This window comes from Cinclus cinclus, chromosome 31, assembly GCF_963662255.1.
Source record: "Cinclus cinclus chromosome 31, bCinCin1.1, whole genome shotgun sequence".
Classification (NCBI taxonomy): Eukaryota; Metazoa; Chordata; class Aves; order Passeriformes; family Cinclidae; genus Cinclus; species Cinclus cinclus.
This window is the reverse complement of record NC_085076.1, coordinates 232,225-245,826: the sequence shown is the minus strand read 5'-3', so window position 1 is coordinate 245,826 and position 13,602 is coordinate 232,225. Positions and strand designations below refer to the sequence as shown.

The window sequence follows — 13,602 nt, the reverse complement described above, 5'->3', positions numbered from 1 at the left end:
ACGTGGAGGAAAACCCCACAGGTTTTTGGCAGGAAAGTCTCCCCATGTCACAGAAGATTATTCTGGGATCCAGCAGTGGGAACTGGGACAGGGCAGTGGGTGACTAGGGAATGCAGCAAGGAGCTCCCAGTGCCTCATCACCCATTCCAGTGGGGACTGGATGCTGCCAGGCTGGCAGGGCTGGGCCCACTAATAAGGTTCCCCCTGGCCTGGGGCCACTTTTTCCTCCCTTTGTGGGCTCTATCTGGGCATAGGGGGACCAAGTTCATTCCAAACCACAATTGCCACCTCTGCCGGCAGCTCTGGCCATGGTGGATGTGCTGGAAATAACCTTGGTGAGGCCATGGCCCCTCCTTGCCAGGGCCACAGGACCCTATAAAGACAGCCAGGGCTGCACTCAGCCCAGCACAAAGAAATCACCATGAAGTCCCTCATTGTGCTGACCCTCTTGGCCCTGCTCACCTTTGGCCTCTGCCGCAAAGGTATGGGGGATCCGGGGCTGATGGGGACAGTGGGGGTGATTCTGTGCCCTGGGAAGGGCTCAGGAGGGAGCAGAGGGACTGGGAAAAATTTGCTGAGCCTTGGGGTGGGTGGCACACGGCTGCAACAGGGAAGTAGGGAGCAGGACATCCTTCAACAGATTGGGGGGTTTCAGTGGGGGATTTGAGCTCCAAAAGGACTGGGGTGAGAGCAGAGCCCACATGGGGTCCTCCTGAGCCCACCCACCCTTCCCCGTGTCACTCACAGCTGCCGATGGCTCCACCAGCACCAATGACTCGCCCATCTCTGGAGGTGAGTGACCGCAGCTGCTCGGCCCTGCTGCCTTGGGGAGAAGGGAGACATGACCCTCCCTGACCCAGCACACTGTCCCTGCAGCCTTTGTCTCCAGACGTGCCAGCGCCGAGGTGGTGCAGAGACAGAAGCGGAATTATGGTTATGACAGGTAGTGCTTGGTCCTGCTGGGTGAGGGATCACAGCCCCCACATGAGGGGAGGCTTGCTGGCTCAGCCCCTCCCCAGGAACCTCCAGCTCCCATGGGACCCCCCCGAACACCCCCTGGGCCCCCCATTTGTCCCCAGCAGTGTTTATGGAGCCCCGCGGGACCCACTGGAGGCCAAGCGTGAGGTGTGCGAGCTCAACCCCGACTGTGACGAGCTGGCTGATCAGATTGGATTCCAGGAGGCCTATCGGCGCTACTACGGCTTCGTGTAGCCTCAGCCACCTCCTTCTGCCTTGTGGGGACGGAATTGAGCTCCCATAAACCCACATTAGCGCCCCCCCCTTTCACCCTCTCACCCTTTCTGTTAGTCCTGGAAAGAAATAAACGCAAATGGTGGAGCCAGTTCCTTCCCAAGCTTGGGGCATGGGTGGGTGGGAGGCTGCAGTGAATGTGCCCCATGTCACCCCACTCCACACAGCTGAGGACTCCTGATTTCCTTCCCTGTGCCCCCCCGCCCCCCAGGCTCTAAGGAGGAGTGGTGCTACCACCCCTAGATCCTGCTCCCAGCAGTGAGGAGCCCAGAGCTGCACCATCATTATCCCAGTTTAATTGAAAGCTGCTTTTCCCAAGTGTGGGATTACTGGGGAACAGCAGAGCTGCTCCATGCACCCCAGGGCCCTGTGGGCCTGCCCAGGAATTTCATCACAAACTACCTTAATTAGTCATTAATCTTGGGAGATACACGCACCTTTTACATTCCACATAGGATGACATATTATCCCTGCCCCAAATTCATGGCATCACTACTGGTTGGCATTGGAAGAACTAAGGCACAGTCTGGGTGAAGAGGGAGTCAGGAGAGGGATACTGCAAGACACCCAGTAGCAGGGCCGAGCACAAAGAGGCTGCCAGGATGCTGGGTCCTCCCAGACTCTGCAGCCCAGCTCCTCACACACAGTGTCACGGCTCCTTCCAGTGCCCAGCTCCAGTGGGGACACCTGAGGAGCCACCATAGCCACAGGGCCACAGTCAAGGCACTGGTGATGGCAGTGTTGCCCACAAGGGCCAGCCCAGCAATGCCAAAGGTGCTTGGGATCCTGGTGGGGCTCAGGTGGCCCCACAGCCAGGCCTGGCACATGCACACATCACAGAGGATGTTTCTTTAGCTGCAAGGGGTTGCTCAGCACAGAACAGATATGTTAAAGCTGGTGGCTGTGTCCTGCCAGGCTGAGAGGCCATCACCCATGGCTGCTGGGGCTTCTTATACAGCTCCTGTTGCAAGGGGCTGCTCTGGGGGCCAGGGACAAGAGCTGCAGCAGCGATGCAGCAGTGAGCTGCAGATCACTGATGCAGTCAGAGCAGGACTGCAGAGCAAGGCTTGTGAATGTGAAGGTGGGATATGAAGAGGAAGCTGGTGCACAGCACTAAGAGAAGGTGGTGGCAGGACCTGACCTCAGCTTCACTCCAGGCACAATCACACCAGCAGCAGCAGAGGAGCTGTGGGGAAGAGGGTGAGAACCAGTAGGGAACCCTCTGGAAGCACCCTGCAACCTGTGTAGTGGGGCACCTGACTCTTGCCCCAGGCCACCCTGACTCACTGGGTAGGAGAGCAGGATATTGTCGTAGAAGAAGGGGCACACAAAAGTCACCATCCACAGCACCTTGCTCAGCTGGGGATGCTCCAGCTTGGGGAAGTTGTGAAGGGGGAACGGGTAGGGGGCACAGACCCCTGACAGCTTCCACAGCAAGGACCCTGCAAAAACCTTGGCTTTTGGCCTGAGCAGGGGGAATCTCCAAGAAGACCAAAAAGTTGAGGAGGAAACCTCCAGCGCCAGTTTCCTTATCCCAAACATACCAGGAATAGTGAGAAAGACTGTGTAGATGAAGGAGTTCAAAACAGCCACAGGGACAAAGCAATGGTGCCAGACAACACTGAGCCAGGATTCTGGCATCATGTAGGCACCACGCAGACAAACATGCAGCCTGTGACAGACACATGGTGTCATGGGGCCTGCAGCTCTCTGAGCCAGCCCAGCCCCGTGCCAGCTCATCTCCACAGAGTCTCTCCCAGGCTATAGCAGCTGAGGGCTCTGCTGTCACGGATGTAGCTGATGTGGTGGGCAGGCACCAACACAGAGCTGAAGAGGTGGCCACAGCTGGGGGAAAAGGGATAGGGGCAAGCAAGCAGCAGGCAGATGAGCAGTGGCCAGTGGCGGGCCCAGCAGATCTCCAGGGAGGATGAGAGCACTAGGCAATGTCACATGAAACACCTGCTGGCACAGCGTCTTTTGAGGTGAGCTCTGTTCTTGTCCTGAACCTATCCTCATCTTTGTCTCCATCTTCATATCTATCCCCTCCTCATCCCTATCCCTGTCTGTGTCCCTAACCCCATCTCTGTCCCAGGCCCTGTCTCTAATCCCATCCCTATCCCCATCTCCATGCTCTTCTCATCCCCATCTGTGTCCCCATCTCCACAACCGTCTCACTGCCCCCATTTCCATCCCATCATTTCATCACTCCCATCCTTGTCCCTGTTCCCATCATATCTCCATCCCCATGCCCATCACCATTCCTATTCCCATGCTCATCTTTATCTGTCCCCATCCCCCCCCGGTCAGCAGGAAGTGTGTCCAGGACTGTCTCATTCATCATCTGAAAGGAGCTGAGGACACAGTGAAGGGCTGAGCTCTTGGGGTGCCCGCACCCCAACATGATCCCATCCTCCCTGATCTGTGGGGACAGCAAGGCTGGGCGGGGGACACCCCAGGGGGAACAGGGAAGCCCAAGAGCTGTTCTGGGATTGTGGTGGGTGATGAAACTGAAGCAGGGTGGGCTGGGAGTATCTCCCAGCTGAAACAAGGTTTCATGGGGAGTCCAGGTGATTTCCAACCTCGGGAGGGAACTGGAGGAAGAAACCTGGGGGCAGAGCCTCCCCCTACCCCAGGCAGGCATACCTGAGGCACCTGAAGACCTGCTGCAGCTTTACCAGCAGCATGGTGGGGCCACTGCACTGAGGGTGAGAGAGGTTGGGTCTTCAGGACCAAGCCCACTGGGGGACACTGGAACTGTGGCTGCAGGAGTCAGGACAGACATACCCAGGAAGGCTCCTGGCTTTTTCCAAGGTTGTATGCAGCAAAGCCTGCTTTCTGTTTGGCTCTCCCAGAGAGCCACTGACTGGACAGGATCGGGACCCCAAGCCCAGAACGGGAGAGCACATTTAGGCTCAGGGGTGAGGGCTGGTAGTCCAGGGTGCTGCAGGAAAGAATGAGATCCTGCTTTGTCCCCCACACTGCTGTACACCCTCTCCCCCAGAGAGGCTCCCAACCCTATGAATGTCCCTGGCAGCTCCAGGCTTAGGACCACCATGGCAGGAACAAGCCCCCAGAGTCAGCCTGCAGCCCCCCACAGGCCCCAGCCCAGCACAGTTGTTATGCAGGGCCTGATGAAGGAACTGGATGGGTAGCTGGGGAAACTGGGGCAATAGTGAGAGCGGCTAAGCAGCATGAGGGGGGCTATAAGGATCCCACTCTCTCCTCAGCCCAAAACTCACACAGTGCTTTACAGGAAGGAAAACCCACAATGATCCAAAAGTATTTGGACAAACTTCTGCTGCTCTGCACCGAGCAGGAGGAGCCAGAGCGCTGCTGGCAAGAAGCACGGGTGGTGTGAAGGCCATGTATGTGGGTGTCCCCTCCTGCAGCTGCCCTGCAGAGGCTCCTCCCCAGCACTGGGGGTCTCGGTCCTGCCACTGCTCTGGCTGCTTCTCCTGACTCCATTCTGGGTCCCCCACTGGCAGAAGGGGCAGATGGGGCCTCTGCAGAGGCTCAAAGGCAACTTTGTGCTGGACAGATTGCTGACCTTGGCACGGCCTTGCTTTGGCTGAAATCTCCTTAAATTCCTACTGATGACATGACCTCTTACAGTGGATGGGGGGGCATACAGGAGCCTCCAGCGCTGGAGGGACCACTGCAAGGCAGTTCTAGGCACTGGACTTTAAATGCCACCAAGCTGGGACAGCCAGAGTAGGTGACAAAGCTGAGTGCAGGTCCATGCAGGGGCCTCAATAACACCCACTGGGTCACACTGCGGGGTCCCACCAGAGGAGATCTGAGAGGGCAGAGGTGGGAGAAAGCAAGTTTGGGGAGACAAAACTGACCTGGCAGCAGGAGGTTTGGCAGCAGCTCTGGCTTAGTCCACAGGGGCAAATGCCAGCAGAAGGTCCATGCTGCCAGTTGAATGGAGCTCAGGGGACAGACGACTGAACTGGGAGCAGGATGAATGTTTTCCAAAGCCCCTATCTTTGGGGATTTATTGATCCACAGAAGACTTATGTTATGAGTGCTGGGCACAGCATGAGCAACTCAAAAACACCATATCCCTGTCCCAAAGAGCCCGAGGTGCCAGCTGGTCCACACCAGGGCTCTGCTGCTGCTCTGGTGGCTCCAGCCCAGGGGAAATCACTTGTCCCAGGGGTATTGGCAGGAGGTCAAAGGCAGGGTTTGGGGTCTCCACACTGGGATGCAGACCCTGGTGCTGGGCAAAATAACTGAGGCACAGCAAACCCAGGCAGGGAGATTTTCAAGGCAGGGGAATGACAAGTCTGTACCACAAGTGGGAAGCAGAGGCACAGAAGAGGGGAACGGGCAGTGAGTGGAGCTGGAGAGACAGCAACTCCTGGGGATCCTTGAGGATTCAGCTCCACAATGAGCTGGACCAGGAGTCCCAGCCTCTGAACAGTGTTGTGGCCTTTTCCTGCTTCAATTTCACCTCAGTCCATCCCCATGCAAGGGCTGTGGGACAAATCCTCACTCACGGACCCCTCCCACAGCAACACCATCCTGCATGGACCGATGATGGATGCTCAGGGCTTGTTACAGGGTTGGTGGCCTCTTCCAAGCTGGCAAAAGCATTCCCAGCCCTGTTAAAAGGGATGCCGCCAGCAGTGACAGTCCCCTTCTGCCAGCTCAGTGTTGGGACAGGGCAGGTCTCACCCCCAGCCCATTTCCCTACTGGGGACTGAAGCAGGATTCACCTTTTCACAACCGCCCTCTCTGACCTTCCACCAGTGGCAGCCTTTGAAGAACTCAAGAGGGAGAGAAAATTATGACAGTGCCCAGCTTGGTGCTCCCCACCAGGGGAAGCAGATCAGGGAGCTTTGACAGCAATGAATTCAGGGCAGGAATACTGATTTATTTTGTCTCCCTGTCCCCCAGCTACCCTTAGCACCAGGGCATGCTGGGACCCTTGCACAACCCAATCTCCAGACTGCAGCCCAGTGCCTTGAATGGACACTGCAAAGTCACATCTTTTAAAAATTTACACCTCCCTGTCTCCCACTTCTCCACCCCCTTTCCCCCATTAGAAGTGAGCTGCAAAGGCCCCAGTGAGCTAAGCCTGGTCCTCATGCAGGGTCAGGGGTGCTCCTGTGGCAGCAGCATGCAGAGTCCTAGCAAGAGGATGAAGTCATTCCAAATCACAGAGGCCGCAAGGGAAATGCTATTCCCATCATAAGGATAAGGAAGGACCCACCTGCACTTCTTTACTGGAAAGTTTGCTCAGCAAAGCTTATGCTCAGGGGTGGGTTTACAGATGGAAAATGCACTCATCCCCAAGGCTGCGCAGGAAAGGTGGGTTGGGCTGGGAATGACCACAGGACACAAAGTACAAACATCTGGTATTTTATTAAGCCAGTTGCTGTGTTCAGACCATGGTCAGACATATGCTGGGAACCCCAGCCCCTCCTCTTCCAGCTGGGCCCCATGTCCCCTTGTTCCTCAATGAGAGCGATCTTCCCTGGCTCTGCAAGCCCATGTGCCACACAAGGGCTGAGGAGAGGTGATTGTCCCTCGCCTCGAACCTACAGTCCCCTCACTGTCCCCACCCTGGCCAGCACTGCTGCACACCAAGAAGGAAAAGAGCCCTAAATTGAAGATGCGAGACGAAACCCAAGGCATTGCGGGTGGCCTCAAGCCAAGCAAGGATGGGACCAGAGGAGCTGCTTGGAACAGCCCATGAAACCATGGAGCAGAAGTCCAACAAGACCAGTGACTGTGTCCACCATGGTTTGGGGACAGCCCAGCCAGTCTCAGCCACCACAGACCTGTGTCCTCCCAGCAAGGGGTCATCCCAAAAACCCCCAACAACTCAAGAGGGTGGTAAGGAAAAGATAAACCAAACCCAAGAAACACACAAGAACATAGGAAAACTCTTATTTTCAGCCCACAAGATGGTTTTTGTTTGGTCTCCTTCACAGCACAGCAGGACCTCACAGCTGCTCCAGGGCAAGCCTGGAGTTGGTGCAGGAGCAGCATTGCAGTGAAGAGCCATGGCCAGAGCCTGCTCTGTCTCTATCCTGCCTGATGCTCTCCTGATGAGGCAGCTTATCGTTCTGGTTTGGATCAGGATGCACAGGGTGGGGGGTTCTCAGGGAGCCCCCTGCTGCAGCACCACAGCAGCCACAGGCTGCACAGAACCTCCCACAGACCATCCCGCTTGCTTCCACCCCAAGACCCACTTACCAGCATTCACCATGCCAGGGGAGGAATTCAGTGGTCCTCTGTCAGAGCAGATCTGTTTGAGGAGGAAACTCCTCAAATTCAGCTCATCCTGAGTGCTGGGATGGGGACAGGAAGTACCTTCCTTTACCCCAATCCTGGGGTTGATATGTTGAGTACCCTCAGAAGGCCACACTTGCTGGAGGACACTACATGCTATCTCCCCAAGGCTGCTCTGCAGCCACACTGCTCCCACACTGAAAGCCTCTCAGTTTTTCAGCTCTGGGGATGCAAATCCAAAAACCATTCACCAGGTCCCCAAGCACAGCTGTGTGCTCTGGAAAGGAAGAGGGTAGCACAGGGACCCTTCAGGTGTCCTTTTTAAAGGTCACAGTCCCTCCCCATCCAGCCCAGAACGGAAGGTGCCATGGGGTCAGTCAGGATGCCCCACTGCACAGTGAGGGCTTCTTTCTCCCCTCCAGGTATGCAAAACCTTGGAATATTAAACCAATCCCTCAGGGGACCAGAGCAGTGACTAATGGACAGCTGTGAGCAACCCCTGCTGTTGCCATGCAGCCCCACAAGGGCTCACAGCAGCTCCACTGTCTCTGGTTACAGAAATGGAGTTCGTTTACTTTTATTCTTAAACTGGATCCTGTGCCCACATAAGGCCTCAATGACTCAGAACACAGCTCCTCCTAAGCCTGCCCAACTGCACAGCACTTGGCTTGCAGCTGCTACCCTGCACAGCTGTGGGAGCTACAAGAACTGAAGATGCTTGCCATGAACCGAAACACTTGTCATCAGCAAGACAGGAATTCTCTCTGGCATGCTGCTTTACCTATACTGCTCTTCTCTCCCCTCAAGATCCAGCCAAGACCTAAGGAATGCTCAACCGAATGAAGTTGAAGACTGCCCCGAGCAGTCTGTTTGCTTTGACCACAGCCCAGCAATGCTTCTCTTCACCAACCCCCAGTGCAGCCACAAGAGTGACACTGAGGCTTTCATGACACACACACTGGGCTCAGCCCCAGTGACCTCTGGACTCCTCTGCTGCGCTCAGCAGCCAGGATCAGTGGGGGTTTCTTCAGCAGCAGGAAAATGCAGAGCACATCAACTCCCCATGCCTCCTGCCAGACAAGGAAGGTTTCACCTCAAGAACAGTCCCCGCAAGGCGATTCCCTTCTCTTTTTCTATGCCATCAAACAGAAATAATGAGCTACACAAACAAATGGCTTCAAATAAAACCACTGGAGGAAAGAGTGACTGGGAGCTCTACAACCCATCTCAGATCTCCAAGAATCCCCAAGGTGTCCCAGAGTCTCTGACCTGCTGTCTTGCGTATGACCTTTTCTTGGCTTAGCCAAGCAAAGCATTCTAAGTTTCAGGGGAAGCTGTAAAAGGGAAGATCCTGCAAGGAAACCCTTGTCCCTTACAACCAGCCTGTCAGCCTCCAGGGATGGACCAGATGCACCATGCACGCATTTCCCTCTGCAGTGCTGTAGAGGAGCTGGAACTGGAAATTAATCCTCTGGTACTTGTGCTGGTATTTTTAGTTTTTACCTGAAAACAAGGAACATCCTGCCCCGGCAGTACAACACAGCACGCTTGGAGCCTACACAGAGTAGAGTACGTGACTCAGCTTCTCATGTTATGCTCTGGCTGTAGCAGCTTCTGGCTGGCCCATATGAGAACACAGTTAGAAGACTCCAGTGGTTTGTACTTGCATAGCTGCTGCTGGTTCATGTGGATGGACACATCTGTTCCGTGGGCACAGAGATGCAAGAGGGAGCATGAAGAGACTGCCCAGCCTCTCTCGTGCTGCCCTGCAAGCAACCTGCAGCTTCATATCCGAGCACTGGGCAAGTGACAGCGTGTCAGACACAGGTTGCTTGAGATGCTGTCAGGATGGAGGTCTGAGGGATCCCTCACAGCTCACCCAGGAACCAGCTCTTCCAGCATCCGTGCAGACAGCATCAGCCCTCCTGTTTGGGATGTGAAAAGCATGGAACAATCCATGAACTCAGTGCTCCTGGGCAGCAGTGGTCATGACACTGCCTCTGCCAGCCCAGAAGGACATGAGAAAGGGGGACACAAACACTCCAGCTCTGTCACCATCTCTAGCACAGCATTGCAGCAGTGATGCTTCAAACAACCAGCAGAAAATAATGGCTTTGAGATTCTCCTTCGTCCTCCACACCCTACTGAAAGATTTAGTGGGGAAAAAAAGGGAAAAAAAGAAGAGATGAAAAAGAGGCTTTGGGTCCTTTGGAGACATCTGCTCCATCCCAATGTTGCAGTGCTCAAGCCAAGCATTTGAGCCTTAATGGTGTATGAATCCCACCCAGCTCTTCTTTCTCTTTCAGCAGTTCTGCCAGATTCCTCCTTTTCTCCAAGGTCTAATGCAAAGTGGGAGAAACTGGGGATGGCACTCACATGCCCCTAGAGTCCTGTGGCCTCCCTGGAGCAGTGCAGTCAAGCTTGTGTTGCTCATGAAGCGTGCAGCTCCCAGGGAGAGTGGAGTGCAACATGGGCCTGCCCCCTCCTCACAGGACAACATCCCTTTGCACTGAGCCCTCTCCATGAGGGCCTGGGAAAGGAAATAAATATGCTTGTTCTAAGACAAAAAAAATTATATTAAGAGCTTTCCCCCCTTTTTAAATAGAGTGTTTCCTTTTCTTTCTGACGTTGGAAGAGTATCCAAAACCCCAAAGGAACTCCTCTTTTTTATTTTTTTTTAATATTATTCATATATATAAAAACTAAAAATTAAAAGGAAAAAACCCTTGAAAAATAATTAATTCAATATTGGGTTGGGGGGGAGAAATACTATCCACTTTCCTGTCCCCAGATTGCCAAACAAGAGCAAAACACTCTTTGGATCTTCTTTCCCAAGCTGGAGGATTCCATTTCTGCCATATTGGTTTGGTTTTGCTGAGGTTAAGTCAATGCTTTGAACCACCAGCCTGCTTCTGCTGGCCAAGCAAGCTTTGGGAGGGAAGGAGGGGGTTGAAGGACTGCCCGTCTCTCGCCCATCTCTGCCGACTGGAAGAAGGGCAGAGCTCTGCCCCGGCCATACCGAGGGGCCTCTCTCAGAGCAGCTGGCGCCATCAGAGCTGTACAGCCGTCTGGTCAGGATGCAGGTGGAGGGTGTCAGTGTGCGTGCCCACATTGGATTTTTTTTTTTAATTCGTTTGGGTAGGTATTTTTGTTGCTGTTGCTGCTTCTTCGTGTCTTAAGTGTCGCCCAGATTGTTGTTTCCTTCGTTCAGACGCTGCACGTTGCGAGAGGGGGAGAAAAAGGTTCACCAACCCGATGCCTTTCTAACCATCAGCCCATCTCTTTCCACTGCTTGTAGAACTCCAGAACATTTTTTATCTCTATGCTGGCATTGGCGGCTGCCTGGACGGCAGACTGCAAGCAAACAAGACAAAACAGGTGGTTAATTTTTAACTTGCCCTGTCAAGATAGCTGCCATTCCCAACCTGGGGACTCTGTGGCAGCCTGGCACAGCTGGAAGGCCCAATTCTCGTTGCTCTGGTACAAGAGGCCTGCACAGATATGAAATTAAATTCTCTCACCCGTCCCAGAATACTCTGTACCACAAAATCAAGAAGTCTCGAGGGAATAAGGAATCTCAGTATATAAAGTAACTTTGGGGAAACAACGCCAGTTATTAGACAAGGCAAAAAAAAAAAAGTATTATTTTGAAAAATCTCTTGCCAATCAATCATATTATATCTTTGCTAGGAAGCAGAATGGCTGAGCTCAGCCAGAGGAGAGCTACTGACCTGCATGGGCACTGAGAACAAGCTCGGGTCCTCCAGCTGGAAGCCTGTGATGATGGTGACCATTCCCATGGTGTCGTCCTCTCCGCTGCCCTGCGACACTGTCAATTGTTTGCAGCTGTCCAGTATTTTATAGAGATTCCTGAGAGAAAAGAGAAACAGAGGGGAAGGTCAGCAGGAAGACCACATCTGCTTGGGACAGTAAGTGGGAAGCAGGGCTGCTTTCCTGTTCCCAGTCAAGACTTTACTGAGACCTTTTTGAGCACAGAGTCTTTTGTGTAACATGCACAGGTGGCTGTCCTTATCTCCACAGAATTTCATCATTACTCACACAAAACAAGCTCTGCAATGGGTCCCACTGCTAACACCTCTCTCCAAAGCCACCTGCCTGCTGCAAACCCAGCTCAGACAACTTCAGATGCTGAGATCTTACCAGGCATCTAAATCTTGTCTCTTCAATTTATGCCTCTCAAAGCTCTTCCCAACATCTTTCTGGCAACGAATGTACCTAAGGAGAAAGCAAAGTCTGAGCTCATATGGAGACCACCACACAGGCTAAAGTCAGTGCTCCACAGCAGCTCCTCTGGGTGCTGCAGGGCTTCCACCAACCCAAATTTGATACCTGAAGGTCCATGCAATGAATCCTCTGTGAATCCCTTTGATCACTTCCCTGCCTCACCACCATTCCCTCATGCTGCTCACAGTACCACCCGTCTCAAGCCCACCAGCCCAGACACTGGCCTCAGAGATGCAGTTTGTCCTCTCAGCTGTGTTTCTGTAGAGCACCCAGGCACAATTCAGCTCTTCCAACACTCCCAGTGGTGCAGCAAAGGTCACCGCTCCAGTTTATACAGCAACAGAGATACAATTCCACCACTGCTCAAAGCAGCTGCACTTCATAGTGAGCAGCAACTACCAGCACATCTGAAGAACCAGCGGCTGAATCTACTCCTTCACCGCTTTCCCATTCCTGAAGTCTGGCTTTTCCTTGGCCCACTTCTCATTCTGCTCCAAGGGACCCACAGCCTGCTTCCACCCAAAGCCAACCCATTCCGAAAATAAGGGAAAGTCCCACCCCTCTCCCGCTCTCACCTGTTTCCCTTCTTAAATTCTGCCTCCAGATACCGAATGCTGTCCCTAGCACCAGCGTTCTCCTTTTTCAGGAAGTCTAGGCCATCAATAACTAACAGGAAAAAAAAAACCAAAAAACAGAAACCATCTTGTTTACAGTTCTAATTCTGCAAACTAATCCAGAGGCATCAAGTACTCCCCATTCCACAGAACACTGTCTGATGCATAGCTGCCACAGGAGAAGCAGAGGGGGAACAGGACCTCTCTCGTCGCAACTCTTCTGACTGACAAAATCCCGAGCATGGGCAATGCACAGGACAAGCCTCAAAAGTAACACATCGAAAGGGTGTTGCAACTGTTCCAGACATAGTCAAGGATAAAAGCAGGAGGGAAACCCACCACCCAGGCCCCTAGGGCCTGCTGCCAGCACAAAAGGGACAGGGGCAGACAGCTACTGCTAGTTACCTGCTGTGAGTCCCCATACCTGTTCGAGGGATAATGATTATGAACCTCCCACTAGCAGCCAGCTGCTTGACAAGAGCCAGGTGCTGGCAGAGGGCCTGGGTGTCCGGAACAAGGTAAGGAGACATGGCTGACTGCGCCTTGGGCTGCTGGAGACTTCCCTCCAGCTGAGACACTTCCAGCTGAAAACACACATGCAAAGACACTCACTTCACATTTACGTTGAAACAGACCATCAAACAGGGCAAGACTTGCCCTGCAAAGCTCCGCCAGGACTTTCCAACCTCCGAGCATACAGAACAGAGGGCTGGATTCAGCAGAGGGTCAGCAAGAGAAATGGTCACACTCTGCACTGCCCAGTGCAGCCCCACCTCGACTACTGTGAACAGTTTCAGACACCTTGATGTAAGAGTGGCATCGAAATATTAGAGAGAAATATTAGAGTAGGATGACCAGGATAGTGAAAGACCTCAAGTGCCTGAGGTCACTCAGTTTGCTCAGCTTGGGGCAGAGAAGGCTGAGGGTGCCCACCCCATCACAGCCTACACCTTCCTCAAGGGGGTCAGAAAGCAGGAGGCGCTGACTTCCTCTCTCCAATGACTAGCAATAGGACATGAAGAAATGGTACATTTAATTTCTAGCTTCATTGCTACATCAGGGCAAGTTCAGGCTGAACATTAAAAAAAGGTTCTTCCCCCAGAGGCTGGCTGGTTCCTGGAACAAGCTCCCCAGGCAAGTGGTTGTTGCACCAAGCCTGCCAGAGCTCAAGGAGTGCCTGAAAAAACACTCTTGGGGATTCAGTTTAAAGTAGCCCTGTGAGGAGCAGGAACTTGGACTCTATGATCTT

General features: G+C 53.6%; 2 protein-coding genes across 4 annotated transcripts in view; one reads left to right on the top strand and one right to left on the bottom strand.

Annotated features, from left to right (window-relative positions):
* Positions 1-308: 308 nt before the first annotated feature.
* Positions 309-1,212, top strand: BGLAP (bone gamma-carboxyglutamate protein). The gene is given in 5 exon segments (XM_062511179.1): positions 309-393; positions 396-482; positions 748-792; positions 877-943; positions 1,080-1,212. Coding segments are annotated over 5 exon segments (417 nt in total).
* Positions 1,213-6,602: 5,390 nt separating this feature from the next.
* The window catches only part of SMG5 (SMG5 nonsense mediated mRNA decay factor), a 30,942-nt gene continuing 23,942 nt past the window's right edge, over positions 6,603-13,602 (bottom strand). For all 3 annotated transcript variants that reach the window (XM_062511186.1, XM_062511189.1, XM_062511187.1), the window contains 5 exons: positions 12,778-12,937; positions 12,315-12,405; positions 11,656-11,730; positions 11,226-11,364; positions 6,603-10,848 (listed from right to left, as the gene is read on the bottom strand). In XM_062511186.1, the coding sequence (XP_062367170.1) occupies positions 10,765-10,848; positions 11,226-11,364; positions 11,656-11,730; positions 12,315-12,405; positions 12,778-12,937 (549 nt within the window). In that variant the 3' untranslated portion in view covers positions 6,603-10,764. The remainder of the gene's footprint in view (positions 10,849-11,225; positions 11,365-11,655; positions 11,731-12,314; positions 12,406-12,777; positions 12,938-13,602) is intronic.